Here is a 16,581-nt window from a genome sequence, read left to right as displayed (position 1 = left end):
GTGGACTGCAACCTGCCAGGCTCCTGCATCCATGGGATTCTCCAGGCAAAAATACTGGAGTGAGTTGCCAAGCTCTCCTCCAGGGGACCTTCCCAACCCAGGGAGCAAACCCAGGTCTCCTGCCTCCCCTGCTTTGGCAGGCAGGTTCTTTATCATTGCGCCACAAATCGCAAACTGATAGATTGTAAAAATAAAAATAGTTCCACCAAAGGGCACTCAATTGGCTTTTTTAGTATAACCAAAAGAAATAGCCATTTATAAGGAAAGGGTTATTATCTGCAGTGGTATAATCCCAGCCACAAAAACACAATATAAAATAATGAAATTGTAAAAGCAAGACAAATCCGGAAGTAAGCAAATTGAATCGGGCCTCCTGAAGATGTTTTAAACATAAAAGTGTATTTTGGCGTTCAGAAAGCCTGGGGGTAGTGTGTGTGTGCGTGCACCCCTGTGCTCAGCTGTGTCTGATTCTTTGCAACCCCATGAACTGGAGCCGTCAGGCTCCTCCGTCCATGGGATATTCCAGGCAACAATACTGGAGTGGGTTGCCATTTTCTGCTCCAGGAGATCTTCCTGACCCAGGGATTGAACCCTCATCTCTGCGTCTCCTGCATTAGCGGTGTATCCTTTACCACTGAGCCACCTGGGAAGCCTCCCCAAAGGTAGTATATAAATCAATCATTTCCCGTCATGCTGACTAACAAGATTAAAAGAAATGAACTTATGATTAGATGTTGCCACAAAAAAATGAATATTCAATAAGTTCACTGTTTCGTAAAAAAATTCAATTAAACCCTCAATTTCTTTCTAATAATGATTACTACAACAACAAAAGAATTTAGCCAAATAATACAAGTTCAAGACAACCAAATTAGATTTTTAAACATATCCAGTTTAACACAGATAATGGTTATAATGAAATGACACGAATGTCTTTTAACACCCAAGACCTACAGCTTTAAAAAAGAAAAGCTTCCCCTTCAGTCTAAAGTTTCCTACCCACAAAACCACTAGAAAATATTTCATTCAGCTTCTTCAGCAGAGTTGTCCTTTTAGTTACTCCCTGAACTTCCAGATGTTCAAGCTGGATTTAGAAAAGGCAGAGATCAAATTGCCAACATCCATTGGATCCTCAAAAAAGCAAGAGAAGTCCAGAAAAACATCTACTTCTGCTTTATTGACTATGCCAAAGCCTTTGACTCCAAAGTCACAACAAACTGTGGAAAATTCCTCAATAGATGGGAATACCAGACCACCTGACCTGCCTCCTGAGAAATCTGTACACAGGTCAAGAAGCAACACTTAGAACTAGACATGGAACAACAGACTGGTTCCAAGTCAAGAAAGAAGTATGTCGAGGCTGTATATTGTCACCCTGCTTATTTAACTTATATGCAGAGTGAAAAGAAAAGGAAAGTGAAGTCACTCAGTCATGTCCGACTCTTTACAACCCCATGGACTGTAGCCTACCAGGCTCCTCTGTCCATGGGATTTTCCAGGCAATAGTACTGGAGTGGATTGCCATTTCCTTCTCCAGGGGATCTTCCTGACCCAGGGATCAAACCCAGGTCTCTCGCATTGTAGACAGATGCTTTACCATCTGAGCCACCAGGTAAGTCACATCATGAGAAATGCTGGACTGGATGAAGCACAAGCTGGAATCAAGATTGCCAGGAGAAATATCAATAACCTCAGATATGCAGATGACACCACCCTTATGGCAGAAAGTGAAAAAGAACTAAAGACCTTCTTGATGAAAGTGAAAAAGGAGAGTGAAAAAGTTGGCTTAAAACTCAACATTCAGAAAATTAAGATCATCACATCCAGTCCCATCACTTCATGGCAAATAGATGGAGAAACAGTGACAGACTTAATTTTTGGGGGCTCCAAAATCACTGCAGATGGTGGCTGTAGCCATGAAATTAAAAGACTCTTGCTCCTTGGAAGAAAAGTTATGACCAACCTAGACAGCATATTAAAAAGCAGAGACTTTACTTTACCAACAAAGATCCATCTAGTCAAAGCTGTGGTTTTTCCAGTAGTCATGTATGGATGTGACAGTTGGACTACAAAGAAAGCTGAGCACCAAAGAACTGATGCTTTTGAACTGTGGTGTTGGAGAAGACTCTTGAGGGTCCCTTGGACTTCAAGGAGATGAAACCAGTCCATCGTAAAGGAATTCAGTCCTGAATATTCACTGGAAGGACTGATGCTGAAGCTGAAACTCCAATACTTTGGCCCCCTGATGCGAAGAACTGACTCATTTGAAAAGACCCTGACACTGGGAAAGATTGAAGGTGGGAAGAGAAGGGGACGACGGAGGATAAGATGGTTGGATGACATCACTGAGTCAATGGACATGAGTTTGAGCAAACTCCAGGAGTGGGTGATGGACAGGGAGGCCTGGTGTGCTGTAGTCCATGTCAGTCACAAAGAGTCAGACACAACTGAGCGACTGAACTGAACTGAATCCATTCATTTATAAAGTCATTGCACTTTTTCTTTCCTAATCTTAGAATGTATCTTTCTTTGTTGAATCACCCCTAAGGCAGAACAGAATCCTGGTGGAAGATCCTTCTGAAGTGGCTGGCAGGATTAAGAGCTAGGATGAGATTTGTCTTTGTGGATAATTCATAAAGGGAAATAAACATAAAACAACAGGAAGAGCCTGTCTATGGCTTTAACTCTGTTCTGGGCATGGTAAATGCAAGAATGTGCAACCGCAAGGGCTCTGACATCGAGGCAAAGAGAAACAACTCAGTAAATAAGGCTTTTGTTTACTGTCTTGGGTGCTACAAATAAGCACTGTCTTGTTCTGTTAATCCATATCTGTCTCTAAAAAACACTCAATGCAATGCTAAGTTGGTGATATAATAGTAACAGTAATAGAATTTAGTAGTGTAACAATCATTCTGGATATTCTGTATTAATGATTTGGCATCTTGGAGTCATGGAGCCACACTAATAACCCAAAGTTTTAACAAACACCTCCACCATCAGGCACTCGGAAATCTATCACCAATTCTGCAATCACAAGCTTCAACTCTGTGTTCTGTTTCCCACTCCCACTTTCAATAGGAGACATCCCCACCTAGCTGGCTGCTTCTCAGCACTATAACAAGGTTTAGTCCCAGCTCTACTTCTCCCTGTAAGTGACCCCATGTGGCCCCCTGTGGGATGCGACGCCTCCCATCCTCTGGGTATCTGAGCAGTAAACTCTTCTTTCAACGGTTGCTCTCTGTGTGCCTGTCAAAACTTGATTAAAATAAGTCTTGGATTCAATAGTCCAAGCACATTATTCAAAATGTTCCTCTCTGAATGTGTCCTTGAATCCTTCCATCACTATCACTAGTTGTGGTATTGTTAAAAGGTAAACTGAGTGAGGTTCATGAAAATTTTGAAGAGTTTTGCTGAACAAGTGAAGTGAAAGTCGCTCAGTCATGTCTGACTCTTTGCGACCCCATGGACTATACAGTCCATAGAATTCTCCAGGCCCAAATACTGGAGTGGTAGCCTTTCCCTTTTCCAAGGGATCTTCCCAAGCCAGCGATTGAGCCCAGTTCTCCTGCATTTCAGGCAGATTCTTTACCAGTTGAGCCACGAGGGAAGCCCAAGAATACTGGAGTGGGTAGCCTATCCTTTCTCAAGGGGATCTTACTGACCCAGGAATCGATTCAAGGTCTCCTGCATTGCAGGCAGATTCTTTACCAACTGAGCCCTCAGGGAAGCCCTTCTTTGTGCAAACATCGAAGCAAATCAGGCAGCATCAGACTGAAAATGGCTGGGAGCTTTAGAGCAGATGTGGAAGCAACTCATGGAAATTGATGCTTAAGCTTAAGTGATGGCCTCATTTGAGAAAGCCTAGTTGGCTGGCTGTGATTAGTTAAGTTTGTTTCTTAATCTTGAGGCATTTACAAAAATAAACTCTGGCTTAGGTTTTAGTTTGCCTATATAGGCTACCAAGGCATTAGAGCCACCTCAACCGAACACCACCTAAACAAATTTAAAAATCCCTGTTTAATTACTTTAACCAGCACCAATATTTTTGCTTGCATATTTCTATACTAGTCATTACTGATAAGACAACAATGGAAAAACAAAACCCCTGCCCTCACTGAGTTTATACTCTAAGAGTTACGGTTATAAGTGAAGTGAGGAAGCTTATTTTTTACTTCATTTGAATCTCTCACTTGTCTTACCAGTGTTTCACATATAATAATATTCAATAATTATTTGCTAAATGAAAGAATGATCTGTTTTCCTTTAAGCATCAGAAGCCATTTTCCCCATCTTTATGACTGAAGAGTGGTTTACAGTTAAGTTTATCTCACTTGATGAAGACCATGAAGTATAGCACTGTTAAATGACACATAATTCAAGCAGTTGGATTTTATTGAATGAATAGCTTTACTCACCAATCACCAGTTTACGAACAAGTGGGTCTTCACAGGACACTGAATCTGATGATGCTGCGTCCATAACTTTCCAACCTCCAGAACTGTAAGAAGTACATTTTTGTTGTTTATAAGCCACTGAGCCTATGGTATTTTTGTTACAGCAAAATTGACTAAGATACCATTTAAGTGGAGATTGTCAACCAAAGCTCTTAAAATGATCAGTTGCCATCCCGCTGGGCATTTAAAACAAGTCCTGGGAATTTCTTATAAATCCTTAGCCTACATCTCTTGCAACTAAGTCATTGATTTTTATTTTAAATGTTTGTGCCATCTAATAAGGAATGATAGGGATTTGAATTTTTTTTCCTAGGGTCTCATTTTCTTACCAATAAAGGCCCATTACTTATCACAAGATTATCTACTGAAGTAGATGTTCTTGTTGCACTCATCACTCATCTATCTGTCCCCTTTTTCTGTTTTGTAACATAAACCTAGTCTCGCTCACCTTCCCCAGACTGTATCTCTCAGGAGAGGCTGGCCTTTCCTCAGCTCTAGGACATGAATCTCAATTGGCTAAGCCTATTTTGGAGGGCTCAAGCTGCAGATGTTGCTGGTGGTTAAGAACCCGCCTGCCAATGCAGGAGACATGAAGGACATGGGTTTTATCCCTGGGTTAGGAGGATCCCCTGGAGGAAGGCATAGCAACCCACCCCAGTATTCTTGCCTGGAAAATCCCATGGACAGAGGAGCCTGGTGGGCTACAGTCCATAGGGTCACAAAGAGTCAGACACAACTCAGCAACTTAGCATGCATACACTCACCTTGGAGGCCTCACTCCCTTGTTAGTGATAGGCATAGACAGGTGAAGCAATTTTAACTAGTGTGACATGAGCAAAAATCTGCTGGTGGGGGGGAAGGTTTTTCTTAGTCTTAAAAAGAGAAAATATAAGGGCGACCCCTTTTCCTGCCCCTGGATGTCTTCTATAATCTGGAACAGAGACCACTTTAGGGCCATAAGGGAAGCCAGACTGGACAGCATGCCAACATTCTTAAACATGGAGGAGCAAGAAGAAGAAAGGGACCTTGTCCTTGACAATGTTGTCAAGCCATTGAATTAACCAACCCTGTGGATGACCTGACCTCCACATACCTAGCTATGTTAGGTAATAAAAAGGCTTAAACATTAAGGACATTTAGTAAGGTTTTCTGTCACTGCAACTAAGAGTATTTCTTCTCTCTCAATAGTTGTCCTCCTAAATAGTAGGCTTCTCAGGTATGCGTAAACAATGCAATGATAACTGCCTATATTTTCTCCTAGGTTCAAGCTACTCTTCCTCTTAAAATGCAGAGTCTATTTCAAGAGCCTTCCCATGAGTCTAGTCCTGCCAACAGAATACATAAGTAATATAATATCAGTTCCAGACCTAGGTCTTAAGACAGCAACCATCTTACCTTCTTCCTTCACACTGTTGGAAACCAGGACCCCTGTCTCACTGTTCGTTGAACACACAGTATGCAAGGCAAGAGCGGGGAACCTGGAAGAAGATTCGAGGAGTCGTAGGAACTGCAGATAGGTTTATTCTCTCCTGACTGGCACGGCAGCAGCAGACATGTTGCAATCGCTCACGGTTAACCCAGCGGACACAGCCGTAACGCATGCCAAGGGCTTTTCAGGTGGTGCTTATATAGGCATGATGCACACATGCAGTGCTACAAACAATTTCAGCTGTTACAGAAACATGCAAAGTTATTATTTACAAAACGTGGGGTGAGAGAGCCTGATCACTGCCATCTTGGCTAATTTGCTCCTTCCCTACAACCAGGTAAGAAAGTCTAGGCTAACTCCCAAATGACGGGCCACTAGGAGGAAACTTTATGGAGGAGACTTAATTGACTCCAGCCAAAAGGCAGCAGCACCAAGACCACAACAAGGCGAGCAACATCATCCTGGGCCTTCCAGTCCCAATTAAGCTACGTGGGCTGACACCTCATAAAGCATCTCTGCTAAGCCCCGTCTGCAGTCCCAACCACAGAATTGTGAGCAATAAAACACCTGCTATTTCAGTCACGAAGTATTGGAGTGGTTTGTTAGGCAGCAACAGCTGAAGTATAAAGTTGTATTATTTGTTCTCTTGCTTTGTAAAATTGTTCTAGTCTGTGCACTATGATTAGGAATTATTTAGCAAGCCACTCTGAAAGCTGCTGCTGCTGCTGCTGCTAAGTCGCTTCAGTCGTGTCCAACTCTGTGCAACCCCATAGACAGCAGCCCACCAGGCTCCCCGTCCCTGGGATTCTCCAGGCAAGAACATTGGAGTGGGTTGCCATTTCCTTCTCCAATGCATGAAGTGAAAAGTGAAAGTGAAGTCGCTCAGTCGTGTCCGACTCCTAGCAACCCCATGGACTGCAGCCTACCAGGCTCCTCCGTCCATGGAATTTTCCGGCAACAGTACTGGAGTGGGGTGCCATTGCCTACTCTGAAAGCTAATGAGTATTTTTTCTTCAAATATGTGTTTCATCTTAGCTCACAAAAGAGTTGTTTCTCTCCATGTACCACCTTGTACTAACATTTACAAAACAAATACAAATAAAAGGGGAAATATTTGTGACAAATGAGTTGATACCCTTCTCTCACAAATAGAAAAGAAAAATAGCAACACCTCAGTTTTAAAAATGGGAAAAGCCATTTATTCGAAGAAACATAAATGGTCAGTACACATGAGGAAAATACATTAACTCAAGCTCACTAATTTAAAAGAAATGCAAATGAAATCAACATTAGGTATCTTTTTAAAAATTTATTTTTAATTGAAGGATAACTGCTTTACAGTGTTGTGCTGGTTTCTACCAAACATCAACAAGGAGGCATCGTTTTTTAATCTACTGCATGGCCAAAGAACAACTTAAACACTAAGACTTAAAACCAGTGAAAAATGGAAAAAATTCCTTATTAGAGGCGCCAAGTCGGGGACCCCTGTCCTGGAAATACGGCGACTTCGGCGTCTCTGGCCATCAGTTCCCTGACTCAGGGCAGTGTGGGCATAAACAGCTACCGCAAAAAGCAGTTGTAAGGCTCACACGATACGCACAGGGAAGAGCACAAAAATGGTTGTTACTTTTTGTTCAGCTCAGTTCATTCACACGTTCACTTCTGTTGGCAGTACTGGAAATGCACAGGAATTACAGGAAAATTCTAACTATTTTCTGAAAAACTGGAGGTGAGATGACTCGGGAGTGACAAGACATCAAGTACGGAGGTGACCGAGTCGGTGAGCGGTGCCTCGGGCAGTGGCGACTTCCACCGGGACCCCCGCCGCTTGAGCATCCTTGACCAGGCGTCGACGTTCTTCGGATCCCGAGGCCACCACGGGAAGGCGGTGGGAGGACCAGATCCACGCGTTGATTGGCTGTTTGTGAACACGGGGCGGGGCGGACGGAGGCTCAGGAGGACGCGCGAGCGGAAGGCCGCGGGCGGGTACTTCCGGTCTTTGTGGCTCTCTGCTGCAGGTCCGCGGCTCGCGCCCTGGCCGCTCCTGGGCTTCGCGGTGAGGGACGTGGGACTCTAGGCGGAGGGAGGATGGGGAGGGCGCTTGGCCCGGGCGGCAGGCGCGGGGTGGAGGATTCCCGCTGCTTCGCCTGTCCATCCCTGGGTCTCGGCACCTTGTCGTGGCGGCATCTCCGAGTGTCCTGGGGACGCAGGGGAGGCCAGCAATCTAGCCTCTGCTCTCCGGCAGAAAGGGCAATTATTCCTCCTCCACTGTGACTTTTAAGATACTGCGATTTAAGCGAGGTATAAGAATAGAAAGGCTACTGCGACGGGGCTGGTAAATAAACTACAGATTTGTAGGCTAAGTAGTCTGTTCTCTAAAGTTAACTGTAGGTTAGCTAAGGGTTAAATTGTACTGATCTGTCCTAACTATTCAAGGGCATACTGTTCCATCGAAATTCTCCCATCCAAAAATCAGATCATGATCGATGTACATTATGAAATTTAAAACACAAATTATTAGTTGCCATATTTCACTTTTTAAAATGTTTACTCCCCTATGAGTTCTAAACATTTTGAGAGTTTAGATTAACGGTTTTGCTTTTGTGTCTCATAGTATCTGACGTGTTTTTGAGCACGTGGTAAGCATTTAACAAATACTTCTTGGTTAATTCCTGGGTAGACTCTTATTCAGGAGTAAAAACCTTTGTATCCCAAAACCTGGCTCAGGACAGAGCCCATAATAAGTGCCTCAGTGTTTGTTGAGGAAGTGCATCAGATACTAAATTTGATCAAATGGCAAATGTCCAACGATGTTTTCATTAAACTCAACTCATGTTTAATATGAATTTTTTGAAATGTTTTATTACTACCTTAGATGAAAAGCACCATAATTTGCCATAAGTAAAAGGTAACTAAAATAAAATTTTAAAAAGCATATCAAATCCTAGCTAGATACGGTTACCCATGGAAATCTGAAGCCTATATTTTAAAGAGAATTTTGCAAGTTTTACAGATGATGTTAAAGACAGGCTGTTCTCCCTGATGCAAACAGGATTGAAAGAGAATTGAAGAGTACATTTCCCAATATATGATTCAAGTTAATGCTGCTTTCTTTTGTCTATAAAATAATTCCTCATAGTATAAATGTGGTAGGAATTCTACAGAATGAGAGACATTGAATGAGATGAGTGATTTTTAGTTTTGTCGCTTGTTTATTAGTTACGGTCTCCACCCTGACCCCACTCCATGTGTTATTCCAGTGACTGATCTTTATTATTACAAGTTCTTAGAGGTTTTTTTTTCATCGCTGTAAGTTAACAGTGCTTTTATATCCTTCAGGAAAGAAGAGATTACCCAAAGAAACTCTGAAGTACAGGACCCAGTTTTAGTGAGCTTCACGCTAAGCTGTTTCAGCCCAGAATGGCTGTGGAATCCAGAGCAGTTTCAACCCCAGTACCTCAGAATTCTCAGGAACAAGAGCTGATACTGGTGAAAGTAGAAGAAAGCCGTTCTTGGGGTCAGAAACTTAAGCAGAGTGGGAGTGCCCGATCCTGCCAAGAATTGTTTCGCCAGCAGTTCAGAAAGTTCTGCTACCAGGAGACACCGGGGCCCCGGGAAGCGCTGGGCCGACTCCAGGAGCTTTGCTATCAGTGGCTCAGGCCTGAGTTGCACACAAAGGAGCAGATCCTGGAGCTGCTGGTGCTGGAGCAGTTCCTGAGTATCCTGCCAGAGGAGCTGCAGATCTGGGTTCAGCAGCATAGTCCAAAGAATGGCGAGGAAGCTGTGACTCTGTTGGAGGATCTGGAGAGGGAATTTGATGATCCCGGGCAGCAGGTGGGAACAGGGAGATGTGATATGTTATGGGAAAAGGAATGTACAGACTCGAGCATGTGGCATCATCATAAGAATGGGGTGAGAATTTATCTCCACTGAACCATAACCCTGAAGTGACTACTAGGGCCATACCCATCTCTGTCTTTCATAGTTCTTTTGTCCCTATCCCTCATCCCAGGAGATGTCTTTGTTAACCCCTGAGAGATTTTTACTAAGCATTTTCCCTAGGGATTTTCTCACAGAGCTAACCATATTTTACTGATTTCAGGTCCCAGCTACTCCACAGGGACCACCAATGCCTTGGAAGGATTTGACCTGTCTTGGAGCAGCCCAGGAGTTTACACATATTCAACGCCAGCCTTTAAAGAAACAGCTGAAACCCTGGGAGCCTTGCCTTTCCCCCAAGAGTGGTAAGAAATAGAAACTCATCTGGAAACTTATCAGGCCTCTGGTCTCAAGGATAGGGAATTAGCTACATTTTACAGCACACTCCAGGTGAACCTCATCTTTATTATTCTAGAAAGGAGGTGCTCACTTCTGCAGCTTTGTTTTCAGCGGTCCTGGTGAATTGCAGTTAGCCCTCCTTGTGTCAGTTTGCCTGTCCTTTATTCATTTATTGCTTCATTACATGACTTAATAGGGTGCTAATACATGTTGTATTGTGGTGGGCAGTGGTTCTCTGTTTTCAGGAATGTTTGGGTCTAGATGGGGTGGTTGGCAAGCACAAAGGCAATTATAATACAGTCCCAGGTAGTAAATTATAGAATAAATGTAGCTACTGGGTCCTACTACATATAAAGACACCCACGTCAATTTTAGAGGTTCACTAAGTACTTCCTGGAAGGAGAGACATCTCAGCTAAGACGGGAGCCGTGAGTAGAGGTAAGCTGGGTAAATAAGTGGGAGCAGGAGCTTCCGCACTAAAGGGAAAAACTGTTTCTCTGTTCACAGCACTTCTGACAGTGGATATGTGAGTCTTCCCTCCTGTTAAGCTCTTCTGACACTAACTACCCAGAACCAGTACAGACCCCACAGGTTAAGGTTTCAGTCCCAGGAAACTGCCCCTTCCCCTGCCCTCCGTCAGATACTAGTCTCACATGTAGTGAGTCCCCAGATTACCCACACTTCTGTCCAGTTTGGCTGCAGATTGGAGGTTCCACAACTGCATCCTGAGGTTTCATAATTTGCTGTAATGGCTCCCAGAACTCAGGAAACACCTTCTTCACCGTTTCCTGTTCATTGTAAGGATACTGATGACCACCCAGATGAAGAGGCCCACAGGGCAAGGTCCAGAAGGGGCCTGAGCACAGGAGCTTCTCTTTCTGGAGTTCAGGATGCACAACTGTCCCTGAAGCTCTCTGAACCCTTTTATTTAATGTGTTATGGAGGTTTTGTTAGGCATGATTAATTACATCATTGGCCATTGGTGTAATTAACTCAATCTCCAGCCCCTCTCTCTGGCATTCAGGGTGGGACTGAAAGTTCTGACTCTCCGGTCAAACTGGAAAATCTTTGGGAACCAGCCCTCCCTGCCCTCTAAGAGTCAACTCATTAGCATAAGCTCCAGTATCCTCTCCTCTCCACCACAGATGAAACTGCAGGGGTTTTCAAAGCTCTGTGCCAGGAACTGGGGGTGAGGTCAAATCCATGTTTCCCACATTACAGTGTCAAATAAGCAAGGGCCACAAAGTCCCAAAGATGAGAGAAGACAACCCGTTCTGGAAATTTCAGGTAATTCCATTTAAATTGAAGAGAGAATTCCTGGGTAAGAGAGAGAAACTAGAGGGGAAATTGGCACACAGGTTGTGAAAATGTGTCTGTCATCCTAACTGGTTTGTACAGTGCAGTGGGGTTCAGCTGAAGGGTTTTAGACAAGGGAGTGACATGATCAGATCTGTGTTTTAAGACTCAGTTGCAGAGAGGAGAATGGATTTGAGAAAGGCAGTGCAGAGTCTGGTTAGAGACAGTTGGATCCACGTGGCCACAGGGAATAAATCAGGATGGGGTGAGAGATGGGGAAGATCACAGCTGAAAAAACACATCTGATGATTTAATTTAGTTTGGGACATTTTGGTGTTTGTCAGTTATTTATAGTAACATGGCCAACTCATGTTGGATATGAGAGTCTGGAGCTTAAGAGAACTGGGTTAGAATTGGTGATCTGGGGAGATATTAATATGTAGCCTAACTAGTGACTAAGGAGGAGGTAGTTGGTGGACTGAGGACATGGGAGAGCTCAGAACAGAACTCTAGGGAACTCGTGTTCAAGTGACTGACCTTGAATCTGAGAAGGAACAGCCATAGAAATCAGGCTAATGTGTTTAGAAGAGAGTGTCTCTGGAAGAAAGGTGTAGTCTGCAGTATTAGTGCTACAGAGAGGCCAGCTGAGGAAGATCCAGAAAGTGGCCATTGGATTTAGCAGCTATGAAGTTGGTGATTTTGACGAGGGCAGGGTGGAGGGTGCATAGGTAAGACAGACAGCAGATTAGAGAATGGGGACCAGTACAGACTGCTGTTTGAAGAAGCTTTACTCTGAGTGGGAGTGAGGTTGCATGAGGGAGATGTATAGGCAAGGAGCTTGATTTAAAAAGATGAAGAGACTTGAATTTATTTAAGTGCTGATGAACAGGAGTCAGCGGAGAAAGATCAAAACAGTAGGCATGAAATAGTGGATAATTGATTTACTGAAGTCTCAGAGGAGGCAGGAAAGGATAAATTTCAAACTGTGGACGTAGGCCTTAGTATGAGAATGGAGGAGGGACCCTATCTTGACCAGTTAAAGAAAAGGTGCATGCAGACAGCTATATCTTTGTAGGCAGGAGCATCTATTTTCTCTAACCTAGAAAGGGAGTATTGAAAGTGACTAGAGAAATAAAACATTATTTTTTGTTATTACCATTTCAGGTTGTGAGAATAATGAATCAGCAATAAAGAAGGACATTTCAGGAGAGAAATCACAGAGACTTTCCCAGGAGCCTTCATTTGGAGGATTCAGTGAACACAAAAGCAGTTTAGAGTGGCAGCAAGGGAGTGCTCCAGGGGAGACATTGAGAAGATCCCCTTCCCAGAGGGCCAGTTTTAGTCCAGTAATCTTCACACACAAATTGCTAGCAAACAGAGACCACCCTGAGCCCCAGAGAAACTTGATTCTAAGCACAAACTCTGTAACCTATCAGAAAGTTCCTACAGAAGAGAGACCTTACAGGTGTGACATCTGCGGGCACAGCTTCAAACAGCATTCTTCTCTAACACAACACCAGAGAATCCATACTGGAGAAAAGCCCTACAAATGTAACCAGTGTGGGAAGGCCTTTAGTTTGAGGTCCTATCTTATTATTCATCAGAGAATCCATAGCGGTGAGAAAGCCTATGAATGTAGCGAATGTGGGAAGGCCTTCAACCAGAGCTCAGCCCTCATTAGACATCGGAAAATCCACACTGGTGAGAAAGCTTGTAAATGTAACGAGTGTGGCAAAGCATTCAGTCAGAGTTCCTATCTCATTATCCATCAAAGAATTCACACTGGTGAGAAACCCTATGAGTGTAATGAGTGTGGGAAAACCTTTAGCCAAAGCTCAAAGCTTATCAGACACCAGCGAATTCATACAGGAGAAAGGCCTTACGAATGTAACGAGTGTGGAAAAGCTTTCAGGCAGAGCTCAGAGTTGATAACCCATCAGAGAATACATAGTGGAGAGAAACCCTATGAGTGTAATGAGTGTGGAAAAGCCTTCAGCCTGAGCTCAAACCTCATCAGACATCAAAGAATTCACAGTGGAGAGGAACCTTATCAGTGTAACGAATGCGGCAAAACCTTCAAAAGGAGCTCAGCCCTTGTGCAGCATCAGAGAATCCATTCCGGGGAAGAGGCTTACATATGTAGTGAGTGCGGCAAGGCCTTCAGGCACAGATCAGTCCTCACGCGCCATCAGAGAGTCCACACTGTAAAGTGACTTGTGAATACATTGAATACTGTAAATATTTGAGTCAGGCTTCTATCTTTGTCAGAAGGGTTTCATTTACTTTGGAGTAAAACTCCACAGAGGTGGTTATAAAGTACCAGGTCTCAAGTCATCTGACTACAGCACTTCCCAGTGCTCATGCACGTTGTCCCCTGAAAGCTTTTCCTGTGACTAATCAGAACAGCAGGCAGCTTTTCTCTTAACATTAGGAATCCTCAGGAGATGCAGAAGATGGGATTATAACATTTAAATCTCATTTTCCATGAGACTGTCACAAAGAGGGCACAGCAATCCAGACTCTTGTCAATGCATCTAATGATCCATGGGTCAGACTTGGGGCATGGCATGGAGAGTATGAGGGATATTTTCTCAGGAATGCAAAAGGTTTTACTGACCAATTAAGACCAGTGGCAGGGCAGCAACACATGGGGAACAGTTTCATCAGTGACTTATTGAGCCCAGGGCAGGCCAAAAGTGAGACATTGAAGAGAAAATATAAATTAAGTTATCCCAGCAGTTATTTTTTGAGTGGCTGCTATCAGGCACAAGGGGTACGGTGGACAGTAAGCCTGTCTCTGCAGTTTCATGAACAAGGCAAACAGGCAGTGATACTGGTTCCATCAGTGCTTGTGTGACGTTAAGGAGTACCTGACCCAACCTTGGATCAGGGAAGGCCTCTGAGAAAAATTACCTGAAGGATGAGTGGGAGTTAGCCAGGGAGGTAGGCCACCAGGAAGAAAGTCTGGCACATCTGAGAAAAGGAAAAGGCTGTGTTACGTAGAGCATGGCTGTTGAGTTCCTTCTGAAGTATAAAAGAAGTATATAGTCCTCCTGACTATAAAAGAAACATGGGTGTAGCCAGTCTTGTTTACTACAGTGCCTGTAGTTAAAACCTGAACCAGTGGAAAAGTCTGTCAATAAACAAAACCTGGAGTCTTTGGAACACAGGGCGGTAAGGAGCTTTGTTTTGGTTTGTGTGATCCCAGGGTAAGGGTTAATAGGTCGTTTCCTTGTCCATCCTGGAGGCTAGACCTTCCATGTGGGGGAGGGCAGGGGGGCCAGAAAGAGCCCAGTCTAGCAGAGTCCTAGAGTTTCAGCTCTCTCCCTTGCAGGTGTAAGGACTCCTTTGGTTCTTTGGTCAGACCTCAGCTTCTAGTTCCCAAGGCTCTGGGTCAGAAGCTGCCATGCTGCCCTGTTGTCTCTGGGGCTGTGCCTCCACAACAGTGCGCACACCCGCCTCAGGTGCTAAAAAATATTTGTCCATTGCTGGGTCGCTTTTTCTTCTCCAAGCACCTCACGTGTTCAGTTCTATCTTTTTATCAGAAGTATCAGTCTTGGGAAGTTTGTCAAAGACCACACTAAAGGGAAGTAACAGTACCAGTCATGGTCCATCCAGAGACTGCCCTCTTTTGAGGGATCCAGCAGGAAATGTCTCCTCAGACAGGTGCTCCTCAGTGCAATGCAGAAGGGTACAGAGTTTAGTCAGCAACAGGAAGACATGTCGCTTAAAGCTTCTGATAGGTTGGAGGTATAACACACCTCCCAGGTGGCACTAGTGGTAGAGAACGTGCCTGCTAGTGCAGGAGACAGCTGCAGATTCAGTCCCCGGGTCAGGGAAGACCCTGAAGGATGGCATGACAACCCACTCCAGAACTGCCTGGAGCAGCCCATGGACAGTAGAGCCTGGTGGGCTACAGTCCATAGGGTCACAGAGTCGGACACAACTGATGTGACTTAGCACGTCACACACCTTAACCAAAGATAGAAACCTTTGGGAATCTCGTGTCCTGTACATAGGAAAGAGAAGGGTTTTCATGAGGATAGAGACGTAATGCTCCTACTGGGGCATGAGCTTGTACTAACCAACAAAAACGGTGGGAGGGCTACAGCTCAGGCTTGGAAAGAGAATGTAAAAAATGATCAGTTACATTTAACAGAATAGCATGGTAAAGCCATTCAACTCCTGTTCCTCTTCCACAGAGGCAGACCCAATCAAACTGAAACTGGTAGAACAATTGCTAAGTAGGAATTGCTACAACATACATTACAAAAGGCAGATACTCTTCATAGAGTTCTTAATGTATATTGGTAAGAAACATAATAGGTACGTGCAAAGGCTTTGTATAGATGTGTTATTTCTCAGACAGCCCATATTTTAGAGATGAGATGAATGAAGGCTTAGGGTCATGGCTTACTCAAGATCATGTGGCGATAGAGTGGTGAGGTCAGACTGGAAACCCAGGCAGTAGGAATCCAGAACATGTCCATGGAGCCACTTCTCTGTACCATCTCCCCATGAAAAGGTCCCAGTAGAAGAAATAGTACTTAAATAGGCAAGTCACCAAAGTATAAATGCCAACAGACAATAAATGTCAGCCTTGCTAGAATTAAAGACGTATACTAAAGCAAGAGTTGAGGTGGCAATTCTTCCCCCCTCATAAAACATGACAAAGATTCAGGGAAATTGGGACTCTGATGCTGCTGGTGAGGTGTGAATAGACGCTGTCTGGCAATCAACACTGAAAGCCTTAAACGTTGCCTTTTGTTAAAATTCTACCTGGAAATGTATGCTTCAGAAACCATCATGAATGTATACAAAGTTGTTTTAAAAAGTGATGCTGATTAATAATAAATGACAAAGCATATCTTAAGTAAAAACACAAGACTGCATACAATATGATTCATTTAAAAATATATGCATTAAAAATACTGGAAATATATAAAAACTGATTTGCATACTGGTTACATCTGAGTAATAAGATTATAGGTGATTTAATTTTTTTTTCTTGTGCTTGTGTCTTCCAACGTTTCCTACAATAAATATCTCAAACTTCTAAAGTTAGAGGAACAAAAGGTTTAAAAGGGAATGGAAGCCTAGGATAGTTGAAAAACACCAAGAAAA

The 16,581-nt window shown here is 43.6% G+C and overlaps 1 protein-coding gene across 4 annotated transcripts; it reads left to right on the top strand.

Moving 5' to 3' along the window:
* The first annotated feature begins 7,833 nt into the window (after positions 1 to 7,833).
* On the top strand, positions 7,834 to 16,342 carry ZNF397 (zinc finger protein 397). Of its 4 annotated transcripts, none has more exons than XM_061399601.1 (5): positions 7,834 to 7,939; positions 9,223 to 9,717; positions 9,986 to 10,127; positions 11,383 to 11,448; positions 12,622 to 16,342. In XM_061399601.1, the coding sequence occupies exons 2-5, from the start codon at positions 9,304 to 9,306 to the stop codon at positions 13,668 to 13,670; spliced, it is 1,671 nt and encodes a 556-aa protein (XP_061255585.1). In that variant the 5' UTR covers positions 7,834 to 7,939; positions 9,223 to 9,303; the 3' UTR covers positions 13,671 to 16,342. The 4 variants fall into 4 exon arrangements, with proteins under 4 accessions (XP_061255585.1, XP_061255583.1, XP_061255586.1 ...); XM_061399599.1 differs by having other exon boundaries at positions 9,223 to 9,795; XM_061399602.1 differs by lacking the exon at positions 11,383 to 11,448.
* Positions 16,343 to 16,581: the final 239 nt, after the last annotated feature.

This window comes from Bos javanicus, chromosome 24, assembly GCF_032452875.1.
Source record: "Bos javanicus breed banteng chromosome 24, ARS-OSU_banteng_1.0, whole genome shotgun sequence".
In the NCBI taxonomy this organism is placed as follows: Eukaryota; Metazoa; Chordata; class Mammalia; order Artiodactyla; family Bovidae; genus Bos; species Bos javanicus.
Note: the sequence above shows the minus strand (reverse complement) of the source record. Positions and strands in the feature narration are given on the sequence as shown.